The sequence below is a fragment of the Carex rostrata genome, chromosome 19 (genome assembly GCF_964058835.1).
Source record: "Carex rostrata chromosome 19, lpCarRost1.2, whole genome shotgun sequence".
Taxonomy (NCBI): Eukaryota; Viridiplantae; Streptophyta; class Magnoliopsida; order Poales; family Cyperaceae; genus Carex; species Carex rostrata.
Genome location: NC_135936.1, coordinates 839,390 through 858,656, shown reverse-complemented (window position 1 = coordinate 858,656; position 19,267 = coordinate 839,390). Strand labels below are relative to the sequence as shown.

General features: G+C 36.0%; 4 protein-coding genes across 6 annotated transcripts; 2 read left to right on the top strand and 2 right to left on the bottom strand.

Annotated features, from left to right (window-relative positions):
- Positions 1-2,079: 2,079 nt before the first annotated feature.
- On the bottom strand, positions 2,080-4,211 carry LOC144571907 (serine/threonine-protein phosphatase 7 long form homolog). Its single transcript, XM_078321303.1, has 2 exons — positions 3,681-4,211; positions 2,080-2,313 (listed from the first exon to the last, which is right to left on the bottom strand). Exons 1-2 carry the CDS (start codon positions 4,209-4,211, stop codon positions 2,080-2,082), a joined length of 765 nt encoding a protein of 254 aa, XP_078177429.1.
- Positions 4,212-6,529: 2,318 nt separating this feature from the next.
- Positions 6,530-9,112, top strand: LOC144571638 (protein COFACTOR ASSEMBLY OF COMPLEX C SUBUNIT B CCB2, chloroplastic-like). Of its 2 annotated transcripts, none has more exons than XM_078320989.1 (5): positions 6,530-6,749; positions 7,231-7,302; positions 7,905-8,048; positions 8,314-8,467; positions 8,777-9,112. In XM_078320989.1, the coding sequence occupies exons 1-5, from the start codon at positions 6,549-6,551 to the stop codon at positions 8,968-8,970; spliced, it is 765 nt and encodes a 254-aa protein (XP_078177115.1). In that variant the 5' UTR covers positions 6,530-6,548; the 3' UTR covers positions 8,971-9,112. The 2 variants fall into 2 exon arrangements, with proteins under 2 accessions (XP_078177115.1, XP_078177116.1); XM_078320990.1 differs by lacking the exon at positions 6,530-6,749 and adding an exon at positions 6,980-7,121.
- A 988-nt stretch (positions 9,113-10,100) lies between these two features.
- Positions 10,101-12,504, bottom strand: CRR1 (Dihydrodipicolinate reductase, bacterial/plant). The gene is made up of 9 exons (XM_078321439.1): positions 12,207-12,504; positions 12,034-12,108; positions 11,894-11,959; positions 11,412-11,507; positions 11,199-11,315; positions 10,843-10,935; positions 10,645-10,746; positions 10,468-10,554; positions 10,101-10,385 (listed from the first exon to the last, which is right to left on the bottom strand). The coding sequence occupies exons 1-9, from the start codon at positions 12,435-12,437 to the stop codon at positions 10,353-10,355; spliced, it is 900 nt and encodes a 299-aa protein (XP_078177565.1). The 5' UTR covers positions 12,438-12,504; the 3' UTR covers positions 10,101-10,352.
- Positions 12,505-17,351: 4,847 nt separating this feature from the next.
- On the top strand, positions 17,352-18,984 carry LOC144571821 (Tetratricopeptide repeat (TPR)-like superfamily protein). Of its 2 annotated transcripts, none has more exons than XM_078321199.1 (2): positions 17,352-18,146; positions 18,892-18,984. In XM_078321199.1, the coding sequence occupies exon 1, from the start codon at positions 17,426-17,428 to the stop codon at positions 18,098-18,100; it is 675 nt and encodes a 224-aa protein (XP_078177325.1). In that variant the 5' UTR covers positions 17,352-17,425; the 3' UTR covers positions 18,101-18,146; positions 18,892-18,984. The 2 variants fall into 2 exon arrangements, with proteins under 2 accessions (XP_078177325.1, XP_078177326.1); XM_078321200.1 differs by having other exon boundaries at positions 18,827-18,984.
- The last annotated feature ends 283 nt before the right edge of the window (positions 18,985-19,267 follow it).

Sequence of the window (19,267 nt, the reverse complement as noted above, 5' to 3'; positions counted from 1 at the left end):
TTGGCATTTGAAGAGTGACCAAATAATAAAAAAAATATTCTCAAGTAGCATTCATGAAGCTAAGTATCATTTATACAAATAACTAAAACTAAATTAAAGTAACAGTCCATTTAATAAGTGATGCACGTAACACAAACTAACAGTCTATTTATTACAGTCCATTTAAATACCTAGTCAAAAGTGAACAAGTATGGTGCTCGGTGCTCTCGTCGTGGGTATCTTCGTTCAGGTCTAGCTTCCTGTTTGTCCACTCTCCTACGCCTGACGTAAACATTATTGTACGACGGAAAAAAGTGATTCACTGCTTGTGTACGTGGCGTAACGACCGGACTAGGTCCTTTGTTGTCTTCTGCACCAGTAACATCTAGCGGGACCAGCCTGATATGATCCGAATCCTACAACAATCATTTTAGTATTTAGTACACATGATCGACTACTATTTAAATAAAACTTAAAATTTTGAAATTACTATCTGATATACCGGACTAGGTCCTGTGTCACCCGTGTATTGCGTATCCTGATGATAGGCCTGATCGTATGTCTGGTCCCAATTGACAAACACATTCACTCCCTGTAATAATTATTTTATTATTTGTAAGAAACATAATAAACAATTATTTAATAATTATTTCAAGAGAGATAAAATTACCTGATAGACCTGACTAGGTCCTGTGTTGTCTTGTGCGAACGTGATAGGAACCTCTGATTCCTACGATAATTATTTTAGTATTCAATAAACCATTTCAAAAATAATTAAAATTGAACATCATAAGTGATGAAATTATTACCTGATGGACCTGACTAGGTCCTGTGTGATAAACTGGGGCTTGCTGGTACACCGAGCTGTCTAACAACTATGACATGAACTGCCCAACGTCATCCGTTCTCTATAAAAATAATGTAGTATTGTAATAAACAAACTCGACGATTATTTGTAATTTCTTGGAGTATTAAATAATTACCTGATAGGCCTGGTCAGATCCCATGTTGCCTTGTGTGGACGTGCCATGATCCTCCGCTCCCTATAATTAATATTTTGCTATCTTAATAAACATAATCGACAACTAATTACAGTATTTTTTTTATACTTACCAGATCAACCTGACTAGGTCCAGTTTGAAAGCTTCTGAGGTATTCATTTAATCCGTCATTTGTTTCTACCCATCTCTCATGATAGTTGGGATCTAAATCTTGCGGCAAGTTGGGGATTGGTTCAGGATTATCACTGTCTGAGATGTCATCGATGTTGTCTGAAAGATCGGCCGCCCTCAACATACTTTGCAATTTAGCATCCATACCGTTGTCTCTGAGAAGGCCACAACTTGCTTTCAGAAAAAATTTCTCTATTTTCTTGAGTGCCCTCGATTTCGTCAATCCCATAGCTGCTGATATTATCTTTATCCCTCGTAATGTCTATAAAATAAAAAAAAGTGATAAGTACATTGAAAGAATAATAACATCTCATAAATATTTTTAATTTATAAAACTTACATCACGTGTCGATTTTGGGGAACCGGGAATGTACCCTACTTCGCCAATCTCATCTCTGTATTCTGGAATGGGATTATCAAGACTCTCTATGCACCGCTTTCCTAAGAAGATATTGAACATGCCATTCTCCTGGAACCAACTTCGATATGGTAATATGTTGTAATGACTCCAATACCCGGTTGGAACAACCAAGTGGTCTCCTGGATTAGATGCCTCATTTACGTAATTCTGGTGCACATTAGACCAATTTACTAGTCCCACATTGGCACTGTGAACAAATTTATGTAACCGGCGTACCTCATCCTCGGGGAGCGGCAGTGGTGGCGGGAGCGGCTGTGCATACCCAAATTGCCTCATCACACGATCTGGATAATAATGCTCAATTATCCAAAAGTGCACAAGTGGCACACGAGCTAGCCATACACCCCTTTCGTCATTAACTCGTGATGGCAGCTGACACGGTATCTGATTTAACAATGCGTTGTAGGGCTCCCATTTTACCATGTAATCTTCGAGCTTCTGCAGTTTGTTGCGGAAGTAACTAACTCCACTCCGATTGTGACCTTGGCGATAATCATGGAGACAACATCACTTATCTACGAATGCTGGACACTCTAGCTCATTTGGATTGGCCCAATTTGGACTCCAATCATTTAAGGGACGAGGACGGCCGGTCGGTAAACGAGACCAACACCAATGTTGTAGAAGCACAGTTAGCCCTGACATAAGCTTTGTTTTACGCTGAACCGCAACACAAAGGCTTCTGTAGAGATAAGCTAGAACAGCCCCACCCCAGTTGTACTTGATATTGCTGTATCCGACCTATTGATTTGACCAATTTCAGTACCAAAACATGTATTCTAAGTCATAAAATAACGTCTATTATAGTGATTACATGTAGAATTTGGTACTGCTATGCTTTCATTCTTACTTTGCAGGAAATTGGTGAAATCGAGAGAATTTCTGAAGTTCAGAGACCTTGATGCGACCCTCATCAGGCTTGACGCGAGGCGCATCAACCACTCAGAGCCGCACCAGCAGGTCGCAGCACCATTGCATGCGAGGTGCATCCATCACACTCCGATGCGGGTCGCAACAGTGGTGATGCGGGTCGCATCGCGAGCTTCCAGAGCAGACAGCAAAGGCCCAATAAGGGCCCAGAATTAAAGCATTCGTTTTGAAAGGTCTATAAATAGACCACCCCTGCCACCAGAGAGGGAGTTCCGATTTTGAAGATTCAAAACCTCAAGAATTGGAGTGTTGATCAAGAAAGAAGGGAAGATCCTTGCTAGATTGCTACATTGGGTTCTATCATGATCTCTTCTCTTCTCTCTTCTTTTATGATGTTGTTCGAGTAGATCTTTCTTTGTTTCTAGGGTTGATGTAGTCTAAAGCTTTGATTGTATGTATTGAATTTGAATTTGAGTTGTTCTTGTGATCAATTGATTGAGTATTATTCTTTCATTGCTTGATTTTGATTGTTTGAATCTTGATTGTCTATTGTTGAATGCTTCTTGCATCTCTTCTAATATCTTGACTTTGATCCTTCTTGCAATTTAATCAAGCACTTGAGGTAGGTTAGAAATCTGAAAAGATAGATCAATTGAACCGAAATGTGAGATTTCCATTTATTGAGAGATAGTGGATACCTTTAGCAAACCGATTAATTGACTTAGATTGAACACGAATAAACGAGAGTTGAAAGTTGTAGATCTAAGAAGGTGAAATTGCAATTCCTTACTAGGTTTCTGGTGCTAATAAACGAGAGTTGAAGCTCAGGAATCTTAGGTAGGGTCAGTAGAACCTTGCACAACCGAATAACTCAGAAACAGGTGCAATGCTGCATTCACTCGAGGACCATGCGGGTCGCGTCACTAGGGTCGCATGAGGGTCCAGAGAGGCAAAGCTGAGGATGAAATCTGAAACCCTGGAAACATTATCTTAAAATTGATTGAAACAAAAACATTTATTTTCTTTTGCAATCTTCTGTTATTGAATTGAGAAATTGAAACGAATTCAAACCAAACTTTTCACTTCTAGTACCTAATTAGGATAAGTGGTGATCTAGACTAGATTTGCACCGTCCCTGAGGATCGATACCTGATTATACTATACGGATAGGACTGTGCACTTGCAGTCTTAGACGAGAGTTGATTCAAGGTTTTTTAAACGGGTACAGCTAGCTGTACCTGAGACTTTGTAAGCATACTTTTGTGCGAACAGTACTGTTCCGGGGAATCAAGATTTTCTAGAAATTGTAAATACATTGCCGAAACCGAATCTCCTGACGAATCAGCAAAAAACATAGACCCGAACAAATCGAGTACATACGCCCTTGTGTACTGGCGTATCTGCTCCTCTGTCGGCTCACCCGGTTGCGTATTTGGCATTGCAGCAAATCGAATACGCAACTCCTTCAAATTTATAGCATACCCAGAAGTCGTTCGAACCTCTTGCGTGTCGTTTGGCCCCAATCTCTTTTTCTTTTTAAGCACCGCACTTGCGGTCCCATTTCCAAGAAGTTGATCCACTAAGATAGACCAAGTACGGTCTGAAGCACCTGTCACCGGTAACCCTACGATCGGCAGCGCCCAGAGACAAGAAACATCCTGCAGCGTAATTGTCATCTCTCCCACGGGAAGATGAAAACTGTGGGTCTCTGGTCTCCATCGCTCCACGAGACCAGCGAGAAGTGCTGGGTCAATTTTTATGTGAGCCATTTGAGAAACCTGATACAAATCGAGTCTAAGAAAGAATGGTTTGCAAATGTCGTTGTACTTAATCCCAGTCTAGATACCTCGAGGGTCCACTCCTACATCTCTGTAATCCTGTCAATGTTATACAATTTAATTAAAGTAAAATATTGTAATTCAAATAGTTATATCATTCTATAAAAAAAAAAACAAAATTATATGATTCATGGAGTAACTTACATCATCATGGATTCGTGAGACCTTATGTTGGTCATGCGGCATCCATAATAAATTGCTAAAATTATTTGCTGACCATGGCGATTCAAAACCAAAATCATCATGTGCAGCTGCAGCATGTGAAGGGCCACCCGAATCACGACTACTTGACATTCTGCATGCATGATATTTAAAAAAAAATTAATAACAATCTAAATTTACTAACCACTAATATTATTAAATAAATTACTAAATTAAGCAATTACCTATGAACTCTAAAACTCACAAGAACAAATAAATTGATAAATAAATAAAATACGAGATGAATAAATTATCTAATTTATCACTTCTTGCAAAATACACTTACCAAACTAATAAAATGAAATCTAATTAATTCAATTTATTTTCATAATAGATTAGGAAAATAAGTACCTACATTACCTAAATTACTTGTATTATCAAAAAATCTAAAATTAATGAACTATGAACTTTAGGCTAGAATATTGTCCAAATAATCCTATGAATTATTTATATCTAATAAATTGCAACTACTAATTGAGAGTAGGTAGTTAATCTCAAAAATAATTAAAATAATGCTATCAATACTAGGGGTGTTCATCGGTTCGGTTTGGTTGAAACCGAACCGAACTTGGCAAACCAAAGTTATCATTCAGTTTTAAAATAGAACCGAACCGATCCGAATTAGCATTGCAACCGAATCGAACCAAAGTTTTATTTCGGTTTGCTCGGTTTGTTCGGTTCAAACCGAAATATATTAATTTTTTTAATTAAAACAATTGATTATAAACCAGACTATTAAGAAATAAACTAAGATATTTAGAAATAAACCAAGTATTTAAAGCAATTGATTAAGAAATAAACCGGAGTATTAACAAATAAAAGGGTGTGGTTCCGATCAAATTCATATTATATGAAAGTTCAGTCGGTTCAGTTATTTTGGTTTTAAATTTTTTCATACCGAATCGAACCGAACCGAACCGAAGTTATAATTCGGTTTTGAAAAACCAACCAAATTGATCCAATAAACTGAAATAACCGAACCGATCCAACAAACCGAAATAACCGAACTAATTCAGTTCGGTCCAAAACCGAACCATTTGAATACTCCTAATCAATTATTTTAAAATGCAATTAACAAATTAATTAAATTCACTATAATCAATAATTTGATAATAAATCAAATTAAAAATTACTACAAATTAACACATTTTTATACTAATTTAATTTAATTATATTTTAAACAAACCTGAAATGGATGACAGAGGCAGTTTGTATGGAGGGGGGCGAAAATTCACAGATCCAGACGGGTTGCGTTAGTCTGTCCCCTTCGTTACCTTCTTCCAGCCCACCTTCCAGATCGCTCTTGCTGAGCGGAGCGGAGACACGGGAGAGAGCGAGAGACAGCGAAAGAGAGAGCGAAAGGGATAAATAAGTGGGGGACAGGTTAAGAGGACCCGTCCAAAATTTTTTTTTTTTTTTTTTTAGTGCGGGACGGGATGCTTAAACCCGTCCGAGATTTTTTTTTTTTTTTTTTAAGGGCCGGAACGCTTAAACCCGTCCGGAATTTTTTTTTTTCCGTGATGTTGGTTAAGGGTTAATCAGATTAACCGGGACGGGTTAATTGAACCCGTCCCACGCAACCCAGTCTACCTACTTTTTGCAAAAACTCAAAAGTATTCCTCTTTTTCGATATTTATTTTATTTTATTTCTATTAATAAAAAATTCGGCAATTTTGTACTCTTGGAGGTGCGTTTGGATCGTGCAAGGATTAGTGCAAGAATAGCGATTTTTGGATTAGTGATTGAGAATAGTGCTAACCCAAGAGATTCAAAAATAGCACTAACTTTGGCTATTCCGGATTAGTAGAAATGTTGTTTGGATTGTATGTTAGAAATAGCAAAGGCCAGCGGGTGCTAAATCGCTATTCTTGCGGGTGCTAAATCGCTAACCCAACGTTTTCACGGAATAGCGGAATAGAGCTAATCCGGAGCTATTCTTAATCTTCGTTTCACGTTTGGATGACCCTCTTCTGAGAATAGCTCTATTCTCTGAGTCTCTGAGGATCCAAAAAAAACTCTTCAGATGCAATTCCGAAAAGCAGTCTCGGTCGCAGTGAGAAGAGATACATGGCTACCAGCGTTGTTTGCTTTGTTAATCCAATTCTCCCTGCCCCTCAATTAAGCTCACACTGCTCATTTGCTCGAACCACCACTGGACACCTCGAGCGTCGTTTGCTCACTCTCAGTGTGAGAGCCCAAGAGTCCGATCGTCAGCCGTCCCAGCAGCAGCTAGACCTCTCCGTTCTTCGCTTCACTCTAGGCATGAGTGTATTCTCCTATTTCTTTGTTGGGTTAATTAGGTCCCAATTTAACTTATTTTTTTCTTTTTTGAAGTAGCAGGCGTTGGCCTGTTATATTTCATTAAACCAAATAAAAATTTCAAATTCAGGGGCGCAGTATACAGAAAGAGAAAGAAAATAAAGAAAAGAAAACAAAAAATGATGGAGTTTCCTACCTTGGAATTGTCTCCCACATCCTAAAATCCCAGTGCACAATCGCCTTGAGGCACAATTTAACTGTTAGAAATTAAATCAATCATATTGGGATGAGTCGTACTTGCCGAGATGGATTGGAGTTGGGTTTGGGATGCTTGTGGTGCTCAACCATTTTCTCTCCTCCAATCCTACTCCAGTCCAGATTGTAAGTTTTAACCGCTTTGTAACAGAGTGCAATTAACTTTGTTCTTTTTAAATAAAAAAAAGAAGCAAAAGGCATTGTCTGAAATTTTGTTTGTTTGATGATGTGGCAGAGGTCTGAGATTGTAGGGTTTTGCCTGGCTGCGTTCTCTGCCATGATCCCGTATCTAGGGAGTTTTCTCGAGGTACTAAATTTGCAAATTATGTATTTTTGTTTTTTTCAGTTCCCTGATTATGCTGATTATTTTTTTTGGTGCTAAACTAATTCTACACTCCATTTGTGCGAACAAATAGAACAACTTCTAAAGTGTTAAAGTCATTAATATTTCCTAAGCTTTTGATATATAATACTTTTTCGTTCAATCATACTTTTACAAGATCGTCATGAACCCTAGTCAATGGTGACATGGAATCAGTCATCTTTTGACTGAAAGATGATCATTAGCACCAAATTTGACTTCAATTGTTTCCTGGCTAAAAGAATTTGTTTGGAACCAAAAGATACAAGGCAGATATTAAAGGAGAAAAATGGAAAACCAATTACCACAAGGGCCATTTGTATAGTTTCCTAGGAGAAGAAAAATAAAAGACAAAAAAAATCCTTCAACTGGTTTTCAGTTCTTGATTCTGTTGATGAGAATTTGGTAGTAAGATGCTTGACAAACATGCAAATCTTGTGCTTTTTTCAATAATTGTCGAGTTAAACTTTCAAATCATATGCAAGGCAAGAAAGTTAGATTATATTTTTACAATAAAATCAACGCCTGAGTGATATTTAACTTTCTAGGGTGTTAGTTCGGTTAATTGCCTCACATTGCCAGAAGGAAGCAAACAAATATTTATATTATCGGAAAATTTGTCTACTTCTCAGAAGGAAGATTTGGCGTGGGCATCTTATGCATTGTTGCGCAATACTAACACCATGTCTGTGGTATTCTCTTACTCTTTCTCTTTTTATTGCTTGATTATTTGATTTTCAACTTCTGATAGATAGGCAAAGTGGGAATAAGCCATCACTGACTCAATATTGTATATATTCCAAACTCGTTTTCAGTTGATTTGGATTGTTGGTCACTACTTGTGATGAGAAATTTGTTTATTCCACGATAGTGCATGCCCCAAGTACAACGAAGATGAATTATTAAATTGTAGGTATGTTTGGTAATACCCAAATATTGTTTTATTTTCTTTATCAGCTCATAGCAGTCAAAGATTTTTTATGTATACGTGGCTGCTGGGATACACCAGAGAAAGCGTCAAAAGCGACCATAATGCATCAGTTTAAGGATCAGATCCAGCAAACAGGACTTCGTGGCCTGACAGAAACCCTCTATTTTCCAAGATATACTGGTAATTTTTTTTTTGATAAGAAACAACTTACAGTGGAAACAAAGCTTAATTGAAGCAAAAGAAAATGACTATACTGTCCCTGAATATTTTTGTATCATTTTCTACACATGTACTATATGAAATGCAAACCTATCAAATGAGTCAGTTTTTGTTAGCTCAATTTTAGTTCATGGAAAGTAAAAGGAGCACTTGGCAGAATTTGAGCCAACTGGCCAACAATTACCTTTGGTTTGACTTTGATTTATTTTAGAATGGACATTTTTGAAAACTTCTTATAACATAAAGAATTGACAATCTTTTCTATTTCAGAAACTCAGGTTGGGAAGATTCTACCAAAAGGGGTTCTTTCAGTTGTAGTACACCCGATCGTAAGCTCCTCTTATTCTGTGGAAAGTATTGATGGTTTAGTTTTGGTGGCATCCAACTCAAACTATGCATATAGCGCCAAAGATATAGCTTGGATTAAATCAGTTGCTAACAAGTTTCAATTTATGGCACCTTAAGAACATGATGTTTAGGTGCACATAGGAATTAGGATGTGTGTGTGTGTGTGTGTGTATTTTCAACCCTGATTGTGACATAGACTTGCTTCTTTTGAATAACTGAAGGACATTTCTTTCTAGAAAGTTATTTTCGATTTGCACTTATTCTTTGTCGAAGTTAACAGAGCATGCAAAACCTTTCAATTGCAAATGACCTGAACCAGCCACAGCCTTTTCTCTCTTAAAAACTCATAAATGAATGTCTGCTATTTTATTAATATTTTGTATAAACCATTATGAAGCATTGCTAATTGCTCAAAAAAAAATCTGCAATACTATAAAGCTCTGTGTTTGTTTAATTAATCAATGACATTAAATGTTAGAATCCAAACGGTGTTGAAGTACTTTGTAGCATTGTGTAAATAAATTATATCATTGGATATGGACATATGGTTCTAAAAATGTTTGTTGTGACAATAGTAAACTTTTTAATACAAAACTAGCGCAATTGAATTTTTGGGGCATTTAATATAATTGTTTAATGTTTTCAAAATATATAATAATTTTTTTGTAATTATTACAATCTGACAGCACGCCTGTCAGGTTCTTTAACAGAGATCTACACTCATAACCTCCAATTTAAACTCTTTCCATTCATAAAAGAGAATGAATATCTGTCCTCATACTGATGCAAAGAATTCTATTACGGTCCCTATCGCCACCATGCCCATGCTTTAATCAGCTTCTTTGAAACTTGCACATTCTTCAATCTCAATAGAAAAGCAGACTAAATTATGGGAAAGAATTGAAGAGATGTTCTCCTTTCTTTTAGGGTAGTTCTGTGGTGTAACATTGAAGAACTCATATTTGCTTTATAGGAAAGTGACTGAAATATGTGAGATACCCTATATTCAACTGTCAAGATTGCATATTAGAATAAAGTTGGAAAATCATTCTGAACTATTGAACTATTATACATAATTGGATATAATCTCATCATTGTTGGGTTTTACTATCAAGCAAAGTGGCTGCTAATCTCACTCTCTGATGTAAAATGGATGCCCCAGATATGCCAGGTACCATCCAAAAATTCTGTAAAGTTGGAGAGACTAACACGATAAAATTGCCCCTTGTATGAATTTGTCAGGTAATTATTTTCTGCTATTAATGCCTGTTTCTTTTCCTCTGAAAAATTGATTTATTATCAGAAAAACAAAAAAAAATGTCCAGATTTTGCACTACAAATACAAATTATGAAATCCAACTGGACATCATCAAACTCTTTCCTTTTACTTGTCTATCTTCAATCATCAAACTTTTGCATTCTCATCAATCGAAAACAACTATCATTTTCTCTTGCCTAGCTGTACTTTGTAAAGCAACTAATGCCGACAACTGATGGGTTACAAGAACTTCTCCAATCCATAAACCAGATTCTGTAAAAGTAGGAGTTTCTTAAGTTTGTTCATCTTTAAAAATCACTCCAACAGTACAAGTTTGGACAAAATAATTAATTACCTTTAAGCGTACCACCTTTCGAATTGCCAGAATTAACCCTGGCATGAGGCACTGCACATTTGTGATGTCATGTCTTAATGTATAAACCTGCAAATAAATAAACAAAAATCTGCTTATATAGATTGCAGCATTTGATAATAAAATTTTAGATCAAATGATGAAATGATTATATCTTACCTCGCCAGGCCTAGAGAAGTGAACTGAGGTACTCAAAGGAAGACCAGGAAGAACTAGACTATGAACACGTACACCATCTTCACCTAAGACTTGACCTCTTGCCTTTTGAAATAGAATTCCACAATTGATTAAGCTATATTTTCTGGTATTATGTGTAGCAATTCAGTTGTAAATTGATTCAATATGTAAACTTCATACAGGATTATCTGTGGATATATCTTCTCTATTATACAATTGACCCAGATCTGACAGGTTGTTTGCAATCTGCATTGCATCTTGTGATGGAAGTTCCTGCATATAGACAATAACAATTACATCAATATATATTCCAATGAGTCTTGTGGTTTCAAACTTAATTTTTTAGTTGATGGTCTGTTATTCTTTGATTAATATCCCTATTTCTTTTGTAAGTTATATCTTGACATGAGGATAAGGGTGGTATCAACTTTTAAGGGCAATGGTTTTTAGTGTATATTAGATGTTGGTACTGCACTGGTTTTTTTTTTTTACTGAGAACTAGATTAATTACACAAGATAAAAAAAAAGATTCTCACTGATGGATTAGATCTTGATTCCACAATTTCAACATTGTTGTAGTGAAATGAAGCTTGAATTGCAGCTTGTTGAAGAAGAACCGAACCGATAGACAATGTTGGAGCAACCAAGCAGCCCTATAACGTTACATTGGCTATGCTGGTTTAGAAAGAGTGCACATAGATGAATTACTGAATTACCATTGGTCAATGACTAAGGTCTGAAAAAATTACCATGCTCGCTTTCTCACAAAATGCTGACAGAGCAGCTACAGTTTCTAACTCAAGTTTTGGAACATATACCACACTGCTCAATCCAAATGCAGAAGCCTGCAACACATCTAATGCTTAAAATTTAAATTTTCGTCAAAGTTGTTTCTTTGTTCAATTTGGGTTTAGATTTGTAACAAGACAGCTTAACTATGCAATAATTAAATTAAGAATGGTTATATGCACTCTTTTATTCACTTATCCATTGTCAAGAAATGAGCCACTAATTACTAAGTGCACATCCTCAACATCAATGGAATGCATGCAGCAGTAGTCATGCCGTTGGACCTTTTTTAGGGGGTTTGATGGCATGAATTTTTGACAAAGCTTGAATTTCATGAAATTGTGTATGTTTGATTTGCACGGGAAGACGTTTCTGTGCTGTTGAGGAAACAAATTCCTAATTACCCACTTGACACACTTCTAAGTAAAGAAAAAACAAGTACCTGCTTGACATTGTCATATACTGTAGAAGGCTCTGTGAAATCAACCACCACCCCTGTTGCTCTGGACTAAAAGTACAAAAATAGTAAATTAATTAATTAATAATCACAATAAATACCAACCATTGTAACTAATTAATTACCTGTGAAATGGAACCCAAAACCATGGTAATATCCTTGAGCACTGGAATTTCCAAAGGCTCCTCCATCCCACATAGCTGCACTGCACATCATCAGTCATCACTCAGAAACATTTAATGGGCAACAACAAATTACGTCTCATTTACTAATCAGCTCAGAAATTGGGATACAAAACCTGTCCAGCGTCTTGGCCAACTAACTGAGAATCAACGGCACCAGCCAATTCCATCCCTCTTGCTCTTGTCACGGCCAAAATCGCGGCTCTTCCTATGTCCTTGCTTATGCCATTGATCACGACCTTAATGGTGCTTGGTGCGGGCAGCACCGAGGCCACAATTATATTTCTATAAAGCTTCTTCCTACATGCTGAAGGGTAAATTGTGCAGCTCAATGTAGGTGTAGCCATGGATGCATGTAGGTAATGAAATGAGTCGAGGTGGATAATTATCTATAAGATAGTTGGAGGAGAAGGCGCCTCGAGCCTTTTTGGCAAACTGTACATCTATCTGGTTTTCTGTTTCCGAATCTCTCTTACATACAACATATGCGGAGGCGAGAGGCGAGTAGCCTACTCCACATATATGTTTCTATAATTTGAGGTCCCACTGCAAGGAGTGGTAGACTGGTAGTGGTCTAGTGGATCCTATCATGAGCGACTCGCAACATTAAATTTAGCAGGGAACTAGCAACAGAAGATTTTGATTTGGGGCTCCATCCGTTAATAATGGGTCTTATCTTTGAAGCTTTGATGGATTGATTGGCTCTTTATTTGCCTGATCATTTTATGGAAAGCCAACGGGCTGTTCGCCTATAGGCTTAGTCCTATAGGATTAAATTTTAGTTTCCAGATAACTGATTTCGGGTTGTCGGGCAATTCTCTCGAGGGTGAGACACTAGGGATCTAAAAAAAAAAGTTACGGTGTGATGATAGCACAGTTTTGTTAGGAAAGTGGGTCAATTATATGTTGTTATTATTTGTGTAACGTAATTATTTTTTAAAAGTTTGACATGACACATGAAAGATTCTATCACTGCGAATCATATGTAATCAGAACTGTTAAATTTTGATTAAATGATAAATCTTATATAAATTAACTTAAATTATAAAAAAAATTAAATATAACTAACATGACCAATTATATTTGAACACATGATACGGCATGGCTAACGAAATCCAATTAATCGTTCGATTAATTTTTCAAATAGCACCATCTTGCTTGTTTAGGTCGTATCTTTTTTCATTCAAACACATGATACGGCATGGGTTTGTCCGATATAACAAGTATTAAACAGCTGCTTTAATTGAACAAGGAAACATTACCATCGGCGGACTTTTTCTACCGATGCCAAAAGAATCAAAAGCCAACGGTCTGATTTCCTGCCGATGCTAAAATCAATCAAACCCATCTGTTTTAGCTTCTCTGCCGAAGGCAAAACTCAAACGGGCTTAGCCCATTAATTGTCTTCAACACAACAGTTAATTGGTTGTCTACATAATTTTCTATAAATTTGTTAATTGGTTGTGAAATTTTCAGAACGTAGACTGTGAAAAGAAGTCATTTTTTTTTTTTTTTTGTTCATTCTATTATCTGATCAAAATGAACTAAAAATAATAAGCAGGTGCTTGTTCTTTTTCAAGATGGCTGAACTATCGTTAATTTCGATGTTTGATTTTTATTATTCTATACTCAAGTATACGAATGACTTGTGTTTGCGAGTTTTCGTGAACTACGAATACCTGAGTATATTAAAATTTAAAGAGGAATTATCTTTGCGCTCTATGATATTCTCTGCATCTCTTATTTGTGTTTATCACGTTTTTTTTTTCTTAATCATCTAAGAAAATTTAAGTTGCAAACTTTGTTGAATGTTTTTAATTCTAATAAAATATGATATATATATAAAGATTTTCGACTAATGTCATGACGTTAGAATTCCAACATAAGTTATAATACGTTAATTTTAGTGATTTTAAAGTCTAAATAGTCGATCTGAAATACTTAACATGTTCTCATATTAAAATGTACCTTTCAGAATTATTTTTATTATTCTTTTATCATATCAAAACAATGATCTTTAAAAATTCAAAAATAATAGTAAAAAAATTAAAAAATATATATAAATTTTAATCTCTTAGCACATTTTAATATGAAAAATATCTTAAGCGCTATAAAACGAATGTTTAAACTTTGAAATCACAAAAACTAACTTGTTATAACTTAAACTAGAATTCTAGCATTATAAATATTTTTTCCGAAAAATATAAATACATATAAGATTAATATAGTTATCACTCTTTCAAATTTAAGGTTCTAAATAGCGCATTATAACAGCGCTGTTATAGCGCTGCTATAGTTTCAGACCATAAAAACTATAATACTATTGGCGCTATAATGTATTATAACGGCGCTATATGAGCATAACGTTATTTTTTTAGCTGTTTCGCTATGGCGCAATAAACACTATTTAAACCTTTGACATAATTTGATCATACCGCCTCTGCCCGCAAAACGCATAAAATAATGACACCCAAAGGTAGAGTGGAAAAAATGGCACGACGGAGTCGGCTCCGTCACAGAATGGTACGACACGCGTGTCGATTACATGCTGTGCCCGTGATTCACGTGTCCCGTGCTATGACTATTCATGTGCTGTGACCATTTTTTGAAAGATCTAGTCACGGCACGCGGTCACGTGCAATTAGGATCGTTAGATCTTGACTAAATGGTGAATCTTAAATAAACTAACATAAATTATAATCAAATGGTCATGCGAGTCACGTTTGGTCACAGCACGTTTAAAATAATTATGGCGTGATCATTCGCGTGCCGTAACCATCCCTTGATATTTTAGTTACGGTATGACGTATGAAAAATTAACTTGATCACGGTACGGCACGAAATCAAAATTATGACATGTTAGTCACATCACGGCATGTTTTTTCCACTCTACGCAAAGGTAATTCAAATATTGAGTTTAGATCCGGAATGTCAGATGTGTTTTTGGCAGGAATATAAAAGGGATTCATGTATTTTATCTCAGAATGAATTAGTTAGAATTATGATTAAACAGGGCTGATCTAAATTCAAAATTTAAGTTACTTCACAAGATCCGGAATCCAAACACATGCCAGTCTTTTTAGAGATTTTTTTATTAGATTATTAATAATATAAAATAATATAAAATACTATAATGATTGCTCCAAGATTTTGGAGTAAATTTCGCCATAGGTCACTAAATTTTGTTATTTATCACAAATTGGTCACTCAAGTTTGATTTGTCCATTTTTAGTCACTCAACTTTGTTATTTGTTCCAATCAAGTTTTTCTATTCAAAATGCTAACGAAATATGCTCATTCCATTAGTATTTTGGATGGAATATACTCATTATGTTAATATTTTGAATGTAATGAGTATATTCCGTTAATGTTTTGGGCGGAATGAGATTATTTCGTTAATATTTTGAATGAAAAATTATAGAGTGACTTGATTGGAACAAATAATAAAGTTGAGTGACTAAAAAAGAACAAATTAAACTTGAGTAACCAATTTGAGACAAATAACAAAATTGAGTCACCTCCAGCGAAATTTATCCAAGATTTTGATGCATAGACGGATTGTAAAAACAAATCAGTCCAAAAAATGAATTAGGATCCATTCGAAGCCATAATAACACATAGTACCACATCAAAAATTTGGCCTCTGCTGATTCGAAAAAAATTCGGCTCCATCATTTGAAGAGAGAGGGAGAAAGAGGCTATAATGATCCGGAATCCAAACACATGCTGGGAATAAAATAGTCAATCCTGAAGCCAAAAATCAGAATATCCTTACTACTAATAGTATGCAAATTTTTTTGGGACCCAACCCTCTATTTGTCTAGAGAAAATTTGAGCCGTTGATTTCATAAATCTCAACCACTTATCAAAACAGATCTCAATCTCAGCGTTTAATAAATAGTTTTGATTTTATACACATGTTTAATGTTGTCAAGCGTGTAGAAATCTAAATTTAATTAAAACCGTATCCACTACATAAAAAGCCGCATAGTAATTCAACAGAGTCTCCACGTGTTTTCCCTTCTCTCCAGTCCCCACGCGTTTCCCCTTTAGGGCCTGTTCGGATGTAAAAAAATACTGATTTTGTACCTATCTAAAAAAATAGTAAAAAAATTCCTAAAAATATAAAATTTGGTCTCTAAACATATTTTAGTATGGAGGTTAGGTTGAGCTGTTCGGATCGACTGTTTGAACTTTGAAAATAATGAAGAGAGATGGAGGCATGATGAAGACACAAAAACATAGAGGCATTTGAACCCTCCTCATTTTATTTTATAAAGCAATAAATAATAAGAAATGTTATGTAATTATTTAATATATTTATTTATTGCATTATTGGTAATTGTATCGATAAATAAAATAATATAATATCAAACATTTTAAAAGAAAAATAAGATTTCTCACAACTAATTCCACAGTACATCCGAATACTCAATTTAGAACATTCCCATAATTTATCCCGTACGTACCCATTCACGTGGGTTCTCACTATTTCAAAAGTGAGTTCTCATTCCCATCAAATCCTATCCCGTGTAATTCCATGACATCTAAACATACCCTAAATGTTAAGATACAGCACATGCACACTCATTCTTATTCTTAATGACAAATACAAGTGAAATAAATATCTGGATTCATTAAATATGATGCTAAACGTGTTTTTTTCCTTTCAGAATAAGAATGAGATAGGTTAATGATGAAATTTTTTTCCTCCCCATACCTAGATATAAAAGTATTTGTGCATTCTACTAGATCTCAAATTCGGTTGGTTTTTTTTTTCCTTTTTCCATGATCTTTCACAACATCAGATTCCAATTAAAAATAAATTAATTTATCAACTCATAAAATTAAAGACATATTCTTAAGCCATTCTTCATGCAATTTAGAAATTCAAAAACTATTTTGGTGAGATTTAAAATCTATAATCTAAAAATTAGTGAATAATTTATATTTTATTCGTTGGTAATCGTCAAACTAGCAAATAATTCTGAAATTTATTTAATTTGTCTATTTATGGAAATGTTTTGAAAATGAATAATTTGAGGATAATTTGTGAATTTTATTTTTATGGCAATCAATAAAATTAATTATATTTAAAATAACTGATTAAAATAATATTTCAAGTTCCGTTGCAACGCACGGAAACTTAACTAGTATAGTTTAGATTGTTTAGACGTTTTGTGATTTTTTAGGATCTAATTCGAAGGAAAATATCTTTGGATATCAGTTGAAAGCCAAAACCGAAAACATAGTACTATGTATTTGTGTTTATAGCCAGCGGTGCCCCGTGCCGAAGCCGAACGATGTAAGAGAAATTCAGGTCAGAAAACCAGAGATGATTCCTCTGGCCTGGACAGACGCATTGGTGCAGGGCCTCCTACTACTTCTCGCTGCTGGTATACTCCTCGCACTCCAATCTATTCCCTCCCAAATCCGCCGCCGCTGCGGCCGTAGCTCCGCCACCTCCGCCCAGGCGCACCGCCACTTTATTACTGGTGCTCAGTTCCTCTCTCGCGCTCGCTCCACCTCTCCTCCCTCCCCCACCCTCGCCAAATCCGCTCTCTCCCACGCCGACCGTGCGATCTCCCTTTCCCCTCGCGACGCTGCTCCTCATATCCTGAAAGCACTAAGCTTAGATCTCCTTGGCCGCCGCGGCCTGGCCATCAAATCCCTCAACGCCGCTCTCTCTCCTCCACTCGTCAACTCCCTCTCCGATCGAGAGCGCAGTGATGCACTGTTCAAACGCGCCGAGTTGCAACTTGAGCTGAATCATAGAAAGACCAGGAGGGGGGTTGATGGAGCGGTTGCTGACTTGACCGAGGCAGTGAGGCTCAGTCCAGACAATGCAAATGCACTTGCCAAGCTTGGTGAGTGTTACGAGGAGAGAGTTGAAATGGAGAATGCACAAAAGGCTTTTGAGACTGCACTGCAGGTCGACCCATCAGTCAAGGCAGCTAAGGAGGGGCTTAAGAGGGTAACTCGATTTAGAGAGGTCGAGAGAGATTCTTGATTTCTTCACAAGTTTGTCAGGATTTATGTGTAAATTGTGTTATATGGTAAGTGCTTTTGATATCAAATTGTTTGTGTTGTTTAAACATGACTAAATTACTTAAAAAAAGGTCCCAGGTTTGGTATTACCAAAAAAGAAAATAAAGCCTTGTTCTTAGTTTCCCTTGACTTCATGGTACAGTTAGTATTGTACCTGCCCTCACTTCTCCAACAAACCCAAATTTAAGAGTTGCTTGACAGTTTAAGCTGATACATGCTTGCAACCTTATGGTCAAGTTCTACCCAATTTAGCCTAAATTTTTCTCAAATTTTCAATTCAACACCAATACAGCTGCGTAGGTAAGGAGAGAAAAAAGATATATAAACCATTGGACTTCACTTGCTGGCTGTTATAGCAGTGCTGAACCTCACTAAACAGTACTAACATCCAACAGATTTTATTGTCTTGTAACAAGCACAATAGCTGTAGTTGTTGGAATTGATAATGTAGGTCAATTGATTTGGTGGAAAACAAGAAGTGAATGTGTACAACTGGAGAGAATGAAAATGTAAATGCTACGTTGCATTCTGTCAAAATTTTAGTAGAATTATCTCATAAAAGTTTGCCGCATTGCTGGTATGACATCACAAATGTCCGAGTTTTGTTTTGCTATTGCTTTGTATAATATGGAGTGAGAAATAACAGCATCTTATAAGATAGAAGATTTATATTTCATTTTACTTGCAGTTTGATAATTCGTATCTCTGTTATAGATAATTTGAACTCACATGGTGCAATTTACAAATCTGCAGGATGTTCAGAATGTATCGACAGGGTCCTACCTGATGAACTGTGCAATGGGACTCTAATTAATTCAAATTAAGCGCTATTTTTCCTTCTTGTTATGTCAGTTCTTAAGTTAGCTTCAGTTGTGAAATTTTACCAGTGGATCAATCCAATTTTTCCACTTTAATTTTGTAATATGTCTCAACCTAGCTTCCAATGCTGTTAACTCAGCCTCATCTACACAGTTAAACATAAACCAAGCCAGGAAAAGGTCTAAAAGTGAAAACAAGCAGAAGGGACCTTACTGGCTCAATGTCCAAGAACATCTTGAGTGTTACGACGGACTTCCATTTGTTAGGTACTGGCAGCTGATCTCCTCAGACTGGTATGGTTTGTCAGAAG

What these genes read in the sequence shown, in the direction of transcription:
- LOC144571907 (XM_078321303.1), bottom strand. Translation starts at nt 4,211, where the DNA reads ATGGCTCACATAAAAATTGACCCAGCACTTCTCGCTGGTCTCGTGGAG. An exon ending in GTATGCTTACAAAGTCTCAG is followed by an intron (nt 2,314 to 3,680) that starts GTACAGCTAGCT and finishes TCAAATCAATAG; the next exon opens with GTCGGATACAGCAATATCAA.
- LOC144571638 (XM_078320989.1), top strand. Translation starts at nt 6,549, where the DNA reads ATGGCTACCAGCGTTGTTTGCTTTGTTAATCCAATTCTCCCTGCCCCT. An exon ending in GCTTCACTCTAGGCATGAGT is followed by an intron (nt 6,750 to 7,230) that starts GTATTCTCCTAT and finishes ATGATGTGGCAG; the next exon opens with AGGTCTGAGATTGTAGGGTT. An exon ending in ATACTAACACCATGTCTGTG is followed by an intron (nt 8,049 to 8,313) that starts GTATTCTCTTAC and finishes TTTCTTTATCAG; the next exon opens with CTCATAGCAGTCAAAGATTT.
- CRR1 (XM_078321439.1), bottom strand. Translation starts at nt 12,437, where the DNA reads ATGGCTACACCTACATTGAGCTGCACAATTTACCCTTCAGCATGTAGG. An exon ending in AATCAAGATCTAATCCATCA is followed by an intron (nt 10,936 to 11,198) that starts GTGAGAATCTTT and finishes GTCTATATGCAG; the next exon opens with GAACTTCCATCACAAGATGC. An exon ending in ATATATCCACAGATAATCCT is followed by an intron (nt 10,747 to 10,842) that starts GTATGAAGTTTA and finishes CTATTTCAAAAG; the next exon opens with GCAAGAGGTCAAGTCTTAGG.
- LOC144571821 (XM_078321199.1), top strand. Translation starts at nt 17,426, where the DNA reads ATGATTCCTCTGGCCTGGACAGACGCATTGGTGCAGGGCCTCCTACTA.